General features: G+C 33.5%; 1 protein-coding gene across 1 annotated transcript; it reads right to left on the bottom strand.

The window, feature by feature from the left end:
• Nucleotides 1-683: 683 nt before the first annotated feature.
• CYLC1 (cylicin 1) lies at nucleotides 684-12,224 on the bottom strand. The gene is made up of 6 exons (XM_045994789.1): nucleotides 12,191-12,224; nucleotides 11,449-11,509; nucleotides 6,036-6,076; nucleotides 4,559-4,677; nucleotides 1,355-2,962; nucleotides 684-737 (listed from the first exon to the last, which is right to left on the bottom strand). The coding sequence occupies exons 1-6, from the start codon at nucleotides 12,222-12,224 to the stop codon at nucleotides 684-686; spliced, it is 1,917 nt and encodes a 638-aa protein (XP_045850745.1).
• Between the last annotated feature and the right edge of the window lie 285 nt (nucleotides 12,225-12,509).

Genomic DNA, 12,509 nt, shown 5'->3' with positions numbered 1-12,509 from the left:
CAGGGAAAAGAACCCAACTACTTGCAGGTATTTCTTTCATTTACCTTAAAATTTATCCACCAATACATTCTCATTTCTTGTAAATATAGTTGCCCTAATGGTCACTCACCCATTGATTCAACCTCTAAAACTTACCATTTAGCAAAGAAGTCATTAATCAGCTTTTAGTCTTCAAAACTGACTTTTTGAGTCTGCTTGGAGAAAAATAGACTTAAAGTCCAGACTTTCTGACAGAAGTGAAAAAAAAGATATCTAAATAAAAACAGGAAAATATGTGAAGAGAAAAATGGAGATATATACATAAACTTTTATTATAAACCAAGGATAGAAAAAACTTGGAATAAAAAGTAAAGAGAGATCTTCATGAGACTAGAAGAGGAAGTAGAAACCCCTTGAGAGAAAACAAGCATAGGAGAACAGGGAGGAAGTGGAGGAAGGGAGGAATTTAATTAACACAAGAAGCTCAAGGTTAAGACCCAGCAATATCTAGGGAAACTCTGAATTTAGCAGAACATAGGACATCCACCCTGTCATGCTGAGAATTGACAATAAACACTGTGAAAGCAGAGGACCCATAGGTTGATGCCCAGAAACCATGAAAATGAATTATTTCTCAAGGTCAAAGAGAGCCAGCAAGGGGAAGAACATGGGGAAGAGGAGAGCCTACATTCAAACTGAGATGTCTACTTATTCCCCTTATAGCCAGATTTTGGAAGAAGGGAGATGAAAGAAGAGATCTGGAGAAAAGAAAAGAAACTAAATTTACAGAGCATTTACTCCCAAAGAGAGCAAATTAACCTGAAAGAGACTAAAGGGATCTAGTTACCCCTGCAAGTTAATTTATTTCCCTGATTATCAGTAAGAATGATGACTTATAAAGAAATTTAATTCAGATACAGATTAAATTATTTGATTTGCATATTTGAATCCATGTATGTTATGTTTGTACTGCGCTATGCTTGGCTTTTGGTTGAGTTTTTACTATATTTAGCAACTACTTAGGAAATGTCTTTCTATCTCATTAAAATCTGCCCCTATAGAAGTTTTAGTCAATTTTCATTTTTTATTCCTTTTTAAGAACATGTAATTGTATTCTCTTTACAAACAATTTTAAATGTTTTCTTAAGGTGCAAGCCAGTTGTCTGTTACAGTCTAAAGATTATTCTTAATTTTTTGACATTTGTTTTCCAACTCTTTTGAGTCCTTTTGAAGTATTCTTTCTTATCCATTAGTCCTTAACTTGTAAATATTCCAGTATAATTGAACTACTCTTAAGGAAAATATAAATTCAACCCTTTAAAATATTTTTCATTTTAGTCCATTTTTTCTCTAAAGTAAAACACAGTAAACATACCAAAGGAGCATATCTTGGTTTCAGAGGTGCAGCAGGCATCTTGCTCCGACAGAGACGTTTGCTCTTGGGTGATGGTAGCAAAGGCTCACAAGGAGGTAGTGGTGGCCTTTCTCTTGATGGAGGGACTCTACCTGTACCTGTTTTTTTTCCTTTTTCTTTGAATGTAGTCTTTTTGAATGACATTTTGGATTCTCTCTTTAGTTCCAGTTTTTCCTTCTTTGAATCTGTAGATGCAGCATCTGATTCATTAGCAAGTCTCTTTTTAGCCCCAAGTTTATACACTGACTCTTCAGATTCAGCATCTGAACTTTTGAATGTCTTGGGCTTCTTTGAGTGTTTCCTGGAAAATTCATCAGATTCTGCATCAGTAGACTCTATGACCTTCTTTGCATCCTGTTTCTTGGCATCTTTCTTCAAATCTTTCTTAGTCTTCTTTGAATCATATTTATCCTTCAGATATTTATCCCAATCAGATTCAGTTTCAGTAGACTCTTCAGACTTCATTGCAAACTTATTTTTGTTGTCTTTCTTTGAATTTCTCTTTTCCTTTTTTTCATCTTTTTTACCCTTTTTTGAATACCATTCAGATTCAGAATCAGCATCAGTAGACACTACATCCTTCTTGGCATCCTTTTTCTTGTCCTCTTTTTTTGAATCTTTCTTATCCTTCTTTTCATCTTTCTTCCAATTCTTTGTCTCCAATTCAGAATCACTTTCAGCATCAGTAGACACTGCATCCTTCTTTTTCTTGTCACTTTTCTTTGAATCTTTCTTAGCCTTTGAATCTTTCTTTGCATCCTTTGAGTCTGTAGAATCTTCATCAGTTGTCTCTGTGTCTTTTTTTGCATCCTTTTTCTTGTCACTTTTCTTTGAATCTTTCTTAGCTTTCTTTGAACCTTTCTTTGCATCGGTTGAGTCTACAGATTCAGCATCAGAGCTTTTCTTTGCATCCTTTTTTGTGTCCTTCTTTGAAGTCTTCTTTGAATTATTCTGAGAGTCATTCTTTAACCACATATCACATTTCATGGATTCAGCACCAGACTCCTCCAAATACAGTATGAAATCCATACTTGAACTATTGTTTGAACAAGTCTGTGCTTTGGCATCAGAATTGTTCTTTGAGTCCTTAAAATCCTTCTTTGTACATGTGAATTTGTTATCTGTCTCTTTGGAATTCTTTGAATCTCTCTTACCTTTTCTTTGATACAGTGAAACTGTCTTAAAATCAATGGATTCTGGATTTATTTCTAATTTGGACTTTGAATCCTTAGATAGCTCACTGTTACATGATGATTTTGATGGAGTTTTAGCTGCATGATTTCGTCTTTTAGGTTTCTCATCATTTACCATTTTAGATTCTGTAGTTATTTCGTGTGGGCCTTTGTTTTTCTTGGAATTTCTCTGCAAAGTTCTTCCTTTTTTGTCACCTTTGGACTTTTTAGGTTCTCCATTTTCATGATGGGCTTTAAGAGTATAAGGATTTCTGAATGGAGCCTCTCTCCTGACAGTTAAGTAAACAGATGGCCTTTGGAAAAAATTTTTTAAAGAATGCCTTATCCTTATATGAGCTGGCTTCTGAACTTCCTCTAATTTTCTTTTGTCATGTCTCTGAAAAGATTATTTAGAATAATGATAAACATTTTAAAATAAGTTATATCTTTTTAATATTGAAACATGAAAATTGTCTAGTTTTTCATTAACCATCTATTTAAAATGGGAAAAAAACTTGCAACATTCTGTGTGTGTTGTGTATGTGAGATAACTCGACATTAGAAACCAAATGACTTCAAACCTTAGGATTTTCTCAATGACTCATACAGAGATTGGAGCAAGCCCACAGTGATTCATGACATTTAAGGGCCCATCCTTACCATTGATAGTGGGTTACCATTGATAGTGGGAGAGATCTTTTAAAACATATTGGGTGCCTTTCATCCCCGTTAGCTCAGAAATAAGCTGACTCCCTTGCAGTTTGTCATGACAATGCTTGTGATAACTGTAGGCTTCAAGCCTTAGCTTGATTTTTACTCCTGCTTTCAACATCTCTGATGAAATCAGGCCTGTGAGAGCCTAGGTGTGAACTATTTCCCAAAACAAGGACATAAAATTAAACAAATATCTGATCCTATTAATTGTGTAGCAGTAGTGTAATTTTTTAAAGCCTCAATCCCAAATCTGCCAAATCTGGTTCAATCTGGATCTCAAAGTGGAAACATATACCAATTTTGCATTTATCTTTTATAGTCCTTTAACTATTCAGTAGGGACATCACCAGTCAATGAAATGGTCATATATAATTAAAGGAGGACAATGAAGAGAAGCAGGAAACTTGGATCACTACAGATGTAATGAATAGCACTTGAATAAATGCACTGACTGTAACTCTGCTTTGGGTGATGCTTTTGAAACACATTTTGATATTACCATGGGTGATATCAGACTTCACTTAAATTATTTTTTTAAAGATTTTATTTATTTATTTAACAGAGAGAGATCACAAGCAGGCAGAGAGGCAGGCAGAGAGAGAGGGGAAGGAAGCAGGCTCCCTGCTGAGCATAGAGACTGATATGGGGCTCAATCCCAGGACCCTGGGATCATGACCTGAGCCGATGGCAGAGGCTTTAACCCACTGAGCCACCCAGGCGCCCCAGACTTCACTTAAATTATAATAGTTAAAATAATATGAAGAGTAAGAATGGGAAAAGAGAAAGATTTGATGTTTTCTTTCAAACATCTCCATTATCTTCTCTTTTTGTAAGCTAGTTTTTCCTTTTCCTTATTAATAATATAATGGCACTTTATAAAAGAGGGAGAAATCTTGAATGTCCCAGTATCTAGTATCCTGAGTGCCAGATTAAAGAAAATGGAGGGGCCCTGAAACTTCATCAACATTGGATCATATTCTAAGATTCAGTTTAGATGTTTTTGCAGCTGGTAAATATTTCCTGAGAGATCCCACTAGCCGCAGCATTAGGTTCTGTAGCTTACATAGCCTACTAACTTTATAATGCCTTTGAAAAGGAGGATTAAGTAAAGGTGAAATAAATAAAAATCTATCTGAAACAGATGGAGGTAATCTGTACCAGTAATTATAAATTTAAAAATTGCTTCTGAAAAGAAGTAAAATTCAAATTACATATTTTAATTTATATTTGTATATTATATAATCTTAGATTTAGTTAAAATGACATTTTCAATACTTACAGGAACTGAGCTTTGTGATTCTGAAGGTCTTGATCTCTTTTTTCTACCTGGCTGGAGTGGTTTGGGAAATGTCAAAGTAACATAATCTTGGTTGCATAATTTTCCACTTGATTCATTGACTAAAATGAGTGAGGACAATGAACAATTGACAGTTGATTTTAATAAGCACTGAAATATTCTTGAGCAAGAAATATATTGTTCAAGATAAGTTATAGCTTAAAACATAGCTTTTCCCTCTGGACTCTATAGTTTATTTGCATATCAGTTAGGGAAAATAAAAGATGATTTCTCCTTTTAGCAATAAATTATGTTTAAAATTACACTGTAACATTATTTGCTAGATTAAACTAGTTTTCACAATTTTCACTTAAAGCATAGTGGTTGAAATAATACAAACAGTAGGAATGGAAAATAGAGAAAGATTTGATGTTTCCTTTCAAATATCTCCATCATCTTCTCCAGTTTGGCTTTTCTTTATGTCACATTGGTTATGTTGCAGACAATATGTCTCCTATAGTCCCTATAGTTGCACAATGTAGAGCACAATGTACTCAGTAAAGTCTTTATTGATAAATCTAATCATTTATTTTAGTGCTCTGACCTTAATGATATACAAGACACAGAAATCAGTGTTACAAACCTAAATCCTGATTTTAGTTCATGATCACTACATTCAAATATTTAAAGAACTATTATATGAAAGTGTAGTAGCAATAGTAATATCAGAATAGCTGAAACAGCTAACATTTATATACTGCTGATTATTTGTCAGACTGTTTCAAGCACATTTAATTATCAAAACAACTCTTTGAATTAGATATAATTTATAATTGCTTCCATTTTATAGATGTAAAAAAATGAAGCACTGAGAGAAGTTAAATTGCTTGCCAAAAATTGTAAAGTGGAAGAGCTGAGATTCAAAGACCTATAGTTTGGCTCAGAGTCCATGCTCTTAATCACAGTGTTAGATAATTCTATTTATTTCCCTAAGAATTGGACTAGGTCCAGTGGGTTAGAGTTGTATCAGTGCAGGCAGATATCAGCTCAATATATAAGGAGAACTTTCCCTAAGTTGTAGCTGTTCAACAAAATGAAATATCCACTTTCATCATTTTGACTATTTTTTCTGTACTCTGGGTTTTATAATTGTGGATTTTAAGCAAAAGGAAAACTTACACAATTAAGGTTGGTTTTTATAATGAGGAAGAATAAACAATTTACTTTAAAATAGCTAGTACAAACCCACACCAAGGTCAGAAATATTTTAAACACACACACATTCCAACACACATACACATATACACATAACATAGGCTCTTTCATTTTATTTTTTTTTAAATATAGGCTCTTAAATATTAAGAAAAAATAAGTGCACTTTATGTTTTATAACAGTGAATTGAAGATACTAGTAATTTGTCCCTAAAATAACTTTAAATATAATCTAAATAATATTGTACTTTAAAGATTCAATTCTTACTTGGTATGGAATTATCATTTGTTCTGATATTCACTTCTTGCCTGTTAAAAAAAAGCTTCAATTAAACTCATGTTATAGTTAATAATAACGAATAATAATAGTGTGTCAATAATAAAATAATAGTATTTGTAATATGATAAGGTATGATTATAATATAATATAATATAATATAATATAATATAATACAATACAATATAATATACCAGTGAGAATGCTTGGTATCAAAAAGCAAAAAAATAAGTGTTTGTGAGGATGTGGAGAAAGGAAACACTTGAACTCTGTTGGTAGGAATGTAAACTGCTACAGCTACTGTGGAAAAACAGCATAGAGGTTCCTCCAAAAACTAAAAATAAAAGTACCATATGATAGTTGTCTTTCTCCGATTGACTTATTTCACTAAGCATGATACGCTCTAGTTCCATCCACGTCGTCGCAAATGGCATGATTTCATTTCTTTTGATGGCTGCATAGTATTCCATTGTGTATATATACCACATCTTCTTTATCCATTCATCTGTTGATGGACATCTAGGTTCTTTCCATAGTTTGGCTATTATAGACATTGCTGCTATAAACATTCGGGTACACGTGCCCCTTCGGATCACTATGTTTGTATCCCTGATATGAGGACATGGAGAAGCAACATGGGGGGTTAGGGGGATAGGAGAAGAATAAATGAAACAAGATGGGATTGGGAGGGAGACAAACCATAAATGACTCTTAATCTCACATAACAAACTGGGGGTTGCTGGGGGGAGGTGGGATTGGGAGAGGGGGAGGGGGCTATGGACATTGGGGAGGGTAAGTGCTATCGTGAGTGCTGTGAAGTGTGTAAACCTGGTGATTCACAGACCTGTACCCCTGGGGATAAAAATACATTATATGTTTATTTAAAAAAAAAAATTGGAAGGGGAGGCGACCCATAAGTGACTATGGACTCTGAAAAACAACCTGAGGGTGTTGAAGGGTCAGGGGTGGGAGGTTGGGGGAACAGGTGGTGGGTAATGGGAAGGGCACGTTTTGCATGGAGCACTGGGTGTTGTGCAAAAAGAATGAATACTGTTACGCTGAAAAAATAAATAAAATGGGAAAAAACAAAACAAAACAAAACAAAACAAAAAAAAGAAGTACCATATGATGCAGTAATTCCACTTTTGGGTGTTTACTTGAGGAAAACAAAACATTAATTAAAAAAGCCATATGAGGGGCGCCTGCATGGCTCAGTGGGTTAAGCCTCTGCCTTCAGGTCAGGTTGTGATCTCAGGGTCCTGGGATAGGGCCCCACATCTGGCTCTCTCCTCAGCAGGGAGCCTACTTCCTCCTCTCTCTCTCTGCCTACTTGTGGTCTCTGTCAAATAAATAAAATCTAAAAAAAAAGATGTAATATATATATATACATATATTGAGAATATGTATGAATATAATTATATGTATATGTGAGTACAATATGAATATATATGAATGTAAATATAAAATGTACCTATATACATATATAAAATATTTCTCAACCATAAAAATAATTAAATATTTCCATTTGCAGCAACATGGATGGGCTTAAAAGTTATAATAGAAAGTAAAATAAGTCAGATAAAGAAATAAAAAAATGCAATATGATTTTACTTATATGTAGAATCAAAAAAAAAACAAACAATGTATATATAAACAAAAATAGAAACAGACTCTTAAGTACAGAGAAAAGCTGGTGGTTTCCAGAGAAGAGGGTGGCAGGAAGAACAAAATAGGTAAGGAGAATTAAGAGTTATAAAACTTCCATTATAAAATAAATAACAGGGATGAAATGTATAGCACAGGGAATATAATCAACATTTTAATAATGAAGTATGCTGACAGATGATAACTGCACTAACTGTGGTGAGCAGTGAATAATATATAAAATTGTTAAATCACTATGCTGTACAACTGGAACTAATATAATATTGTATGTCAACTATACTTCAATAAAAAAGTAACAAATTTTAAAACATGCCAAAATATTATATATCTCCTATGTAATAAATAACCATTTGTACTATAAACACTGATAAACATATAACAAAAATAATTTAACTTTGTACTATTGCTAATAATAATAATAAAAATATTGTTATAAGCCTTCAATTGTAACACTTTGAAGAATTTTTTTAGTGTAGTTGATACAATGTTACATTAGTTTCAGTTATACAATATAGTGATTTCACGAATTTATACCTTATGTTATGTTCACAAGTGTAGCCCTCATCTGTCCCAATACATTGCTGTTACAATGTAACTATTATCATCATGCTATGATGACTGTCAACTATTTGTTCCCTGCATTTATAGGTCTGATTCTTCTTCTTGTTTGTGAATTTATTTTTTGAGATTCCACTTATAAGTGAAATTACATGATATTTGACTTTCCCAGCCTGATTTATTTCATGTATCATAACACTCTTAAGGTCCATCCATGCTGTCTAAAATGGCAAGATCTCATCCTTTCCTACTGTTGTATAATATTCCTGGTAAAATGTATTTAGATGTTTTCCTCCTTTTTTATTTTTTAGAATATTTTGAGGAGAATAGTAGTAAATCTTCTTCAAAGGTTTGGTATAATTCACCTGTGAAGCCATCTGGCCCAGGACTTTTATTTTTTGGTAGTTTTTTTGATTACTGATTCAACTTCATTACTAGTAATTGGTCTGTTCAGATTTTCTATTTCTTCCTGATTCAGATTTCAAAGATTGTTTGTTTCTAGGAATTTATCCATGTCTTCTACATTGTCTAATTTGTTGATACATAAATTTTTGTAGTATTCAATTATAATTCTTTAATTTTTCTTGTATCACTTGCTACTTCTCCTCTCTCATTTCTTATTTTATTTATTTGGGTATTTTCTCTCTCTCTCTCGTTTCTTGATGAGTCTGGCTAAGGATTTATCAATTTTATCCCTTTAAAGAACCAGTTTTTGGTTTCATTGATTTTTTCTGTTTTTTTTTTTTTTTTCTTTTTAGTTTCTATGCCATTTAGTTCCTCTGACCATTGTTATTTCCTTCCTTTTACTCACTTTGGGATTTTTCTTTGTTTGTTGTCCTAGTTCCTTTATATGTAAGGTCTAATTGTTTATGTGAGCTTTTTCTTGTTTGTTTAGATAGGTCTGTATCCCAATATATTTCCTACTTAGAAGTGATTTTTCTCTGTCCCACAGATTTTGTGTTTTCATTTTCAATTTTCTCCATTTATCTACTTTTTATTTCTTCTTTGTTTGATTAACTCATTGGTTCTTTAGTGTCATGTTGTTTAGACTCCATGTGTTCATGTTTGTTGTCTATTCTAGTCTTTTCTCTTGTGATAGATTTCTAGTTTCATACTGTTGTTATTGGAAAAGATGCATGGTATGATTTCAATCTTCTTAAATTTATTGAGGTTTGTTTTGTGTCCTAATATATGACCCACTCTGGAGAACATTCCATGCACACTTGAAAATAATGAATATTCTATTGTTTTTGGATGGAATGTTCTGTATATACCTCTTATGATGATCTTGCCCAATGTGTCATTCAAAGACATTATTTCTTTGTTGATTTTTTGCCCAGATGATCTATCCATTGCTATAAGTGGGGTGTGAAGTATCTTACTATAATGCGTTGTCATCAATTTTTCCTTTTATTTCTGTTAATATTTATTTTATGTATTTAGGTCCTCCACTATTGGGTCTGTAGATATTTATAATTGTTATAGCCTCCTGTTGGAGTATCATTATGTAATGTATCATTATGTAATGTTTTCTTTTTGTCTCTTGTAAAGAGTCTTTGTTTTGAAGTCTATTTTTCAATATGCAAATAAATAAAGTCCATTTTTTCTGACTTCAGTATCACTACCATGTCTTTTTTGTTTGTTTGTTTGTTTCCATTTGCATAGTATGTGTGTTTTTTTAATCCCTTCACTTTCAGTCTCTTTATCTATAGGTCTGATGTCTGTTTCTTGTCAGCAACGTATATAGATGTTAGTTTATTTTTTATCCATTCCACCATCCTATGTCTTTGATTAAATAATTTAAGTCATTTAATTTTAAAGTAATTCTTTTTTTTTCCATTTTATTTATTTTTTCAGCATAACAGTATTCATTCTTTTTGCACAACACCCAGTGCTCCATGCAAAACGTGCCCTCCCCATTACCCACCACCTGTTCCCCCAACCTCCCACCCCTGACCCTTCAAAACCCTCAGGTTGCCCCAACCTCCCACCCTTACTCATTTTCATTTTGTTAATTGTTTTCTGGTTGTTTTTGTAGATGGTTCTCTGGTTCTTTTTGCAATTCTTCTTTTTTCCTTTCTTCTTCTCTTATTCTCTTTCTTTTTCATTCCTAGTTTTTATAGTCTTACTTTTGTCTTCCATTATCTTTGTTTTTTTATATATCTATCATAGGTTTTGGGTTTGTGTTTATTATGAGGTTCATATAAAAAATCCTATGTAAATAACAATCTGTATTAATTTTGTTGTTACTTAAGTTCAAAGACTTAAAAACTAATTTATTTTTCTCTTTTCCCTTATTTTTTACTCCTTCATCCATGTTTTATATATATGTACAGAGTCATATATATAATAATCATTTATATATTATTTATAGTCTTTTTATGTTTTTATTAGTAATTTTCTTATGTCTAATTAGGGTCATTTTTTTTTCACTTTAAAAGTCCCTTTATCATTTTTTATATAACTGGTTTATTTGTGATAAACTCTTTTATTTTTTGTGGAAATTCTTTATCTCTCCATCAAATCTGAATAATCCTGTCAGGTAGAGTATCCTTGGTTGTAGATATTTCCTTTCAGCATTTTGAATATATCATTGCATTCCTTCTGGGCCTGCAAAGATTCTGCTGAAGCCCTATGTTTTCCCTTGTAGATAACTTTTTACTTCTCTCTTACTGTTTTAAGGCTCTCTATCTTTAACTTTTGACATTTTCATTATTTTGTCATGGTGTGGACATCTTTGGGTTCATCTTGTGTGGAATTCTTAGTGTTTCTTGGATTGGGTGTCTATTTCCTTCCCTGTGTTAGGGAATGTTTCAGTATTATTTCTTCAAATTTTTTTTCCTATCCTTTTCTCTCTCTTCTTCTTCTTCTTCTGGGGCTTATATAATGTGAGAATTTGTTTCCTTTATGTTGTCTAAGAGTTCCTTTAACCTATTCTCAAATTTCATTTTTCTTTCTCTTTTTGTCATTTAGTTTGAGTATTTTACATTGCCCTGCCTTCCAGATCATTGATATATTCTTCTATATCTGCTGATCTGCTGCTGAGACCCAGGACTCATTGAGGTGGCAGGCCAGTTAGCATGCTCAGACTGCACTGGTCTGTGCTTTCAAAGTAAAGGAAGAGTTTAGACTATGCATGTTCATCCCTACCACCTGGAGAGCATTCCAACAGCTCTCCTACCATTTGGAAGCATTCTCAGACTGACTTTTTTCTATTATAGTGGCCCATTGAACTGCAGCTTCTTAAAGAAAGAAAAAAATAAAAAAAATTAAAGAATACAAAAAAGAACAAAAAGAAAACAAGACCAAAAAATGTGGCTGATTTGCCATGCTCCAGCATGACTAGGGTTGTGTTGGCTTGTGTACACTGAACCAGCTGAGATTGTAAGCTCACTGTGTGGGACTGGAATTTATTCCAGTCTGGGACTTTAAGGTGGGGTGTGAGAGAAATTTTCCACAGCTTCTAAAAGGGTGGACCCTTTTAAGCAGCAGCATTTTTCCTGTGCCCCAGCTCAACTAAAAGAGGTATGAGCTTGTGAACCCTGAGCTCACTGAGGTTACAAGATTGTTGTGTCAACTATACCAACTAGTTATGGAGTCTGGACCCTTCCTTGGTATGGGCTTTTAAGGTGGAGTGGAAAAATAAACTGTGTTGTTCTCTAGTCCCTCTGACTTGGAGAACATTCTTGCAGCTCCTATGCCATTTAGTGGAGTTCTAGTGTTGTCTCTTTTATATACTGTTGCTTGTTTGCTTGCTTTCTTTCTTTTTTTTTAGCAGCTCCAAATACTGCTGATTTTTTTTTAATTTGTTTATTTTCAGTGTAACAGTGTTCATTGTTTTTGCACCACACCCAGTGCTCCATGCAGTACGTGCCTTCCCTATTACCCACCACCTGGTTCCTCAACCTCCCACCCCCCGGCACCTTCAAAATCCTCTCGTTGTTTTTCAGAGTCCATAGTCTCTCATGGTTCATCTCCCCTTCCAGTTTCCCTCAACTCCCTCTCCTCTCCATCTCCCCATGTCCTCCATGCTATTTGTTATGCTCCACAAATAAGTGAGACCATATGATACTTGGCTCTCTCTGCTTGACTTATTTCGCTCAGCATAATTTCTTCCAGTCCTGTCCATGTTGCTACAAAAGTTGGGTATTCATCCTTTCTGATGGACATTGGGGAGGGAATACTGCTGATTTTTATTTTTATTTTTATTTTTGTTTATTTTCAGCATAACAGTGTTCATTG

This window comes from Meles meles, chromosome X (assembly GCF_922984935.1).
Source record: "Meles meles chromosome X, mMelMel3.1 paternal haplotype, whole genome shotgun sequence".
NCBI classification, from domain to species: Eukaryota; Metazoa; Chordata; class Mammalia; order Carnivora; family Mustelidae; genus Meles; species Meles meles.
This window is presented reverse-complemented; position numbering and strand designations above follow the sequence as displayed.

Coding starts and splice junctions, on each gene's coding strand:
- CYLC1 (XM_045994789.1), bottom strand. CDS start 12,224: ATGGACTCTGAAAAACAACGAGAGGATTTTGAAG. Junction 6,077..11,448: donor TCTGAGAATGCTTCCAAATG/GTAGGAGAGCTG, acceptor TTTTTTTAACAG/GCAAGAAGTGAATATCAGAA. Junction 738..1,354: donor AACCAAGATATGCTCCTTTG/GTATGTTTACTG, acceptor TCTTTTCTCCAG/ATCTCTTCTTTCATCTCCCT.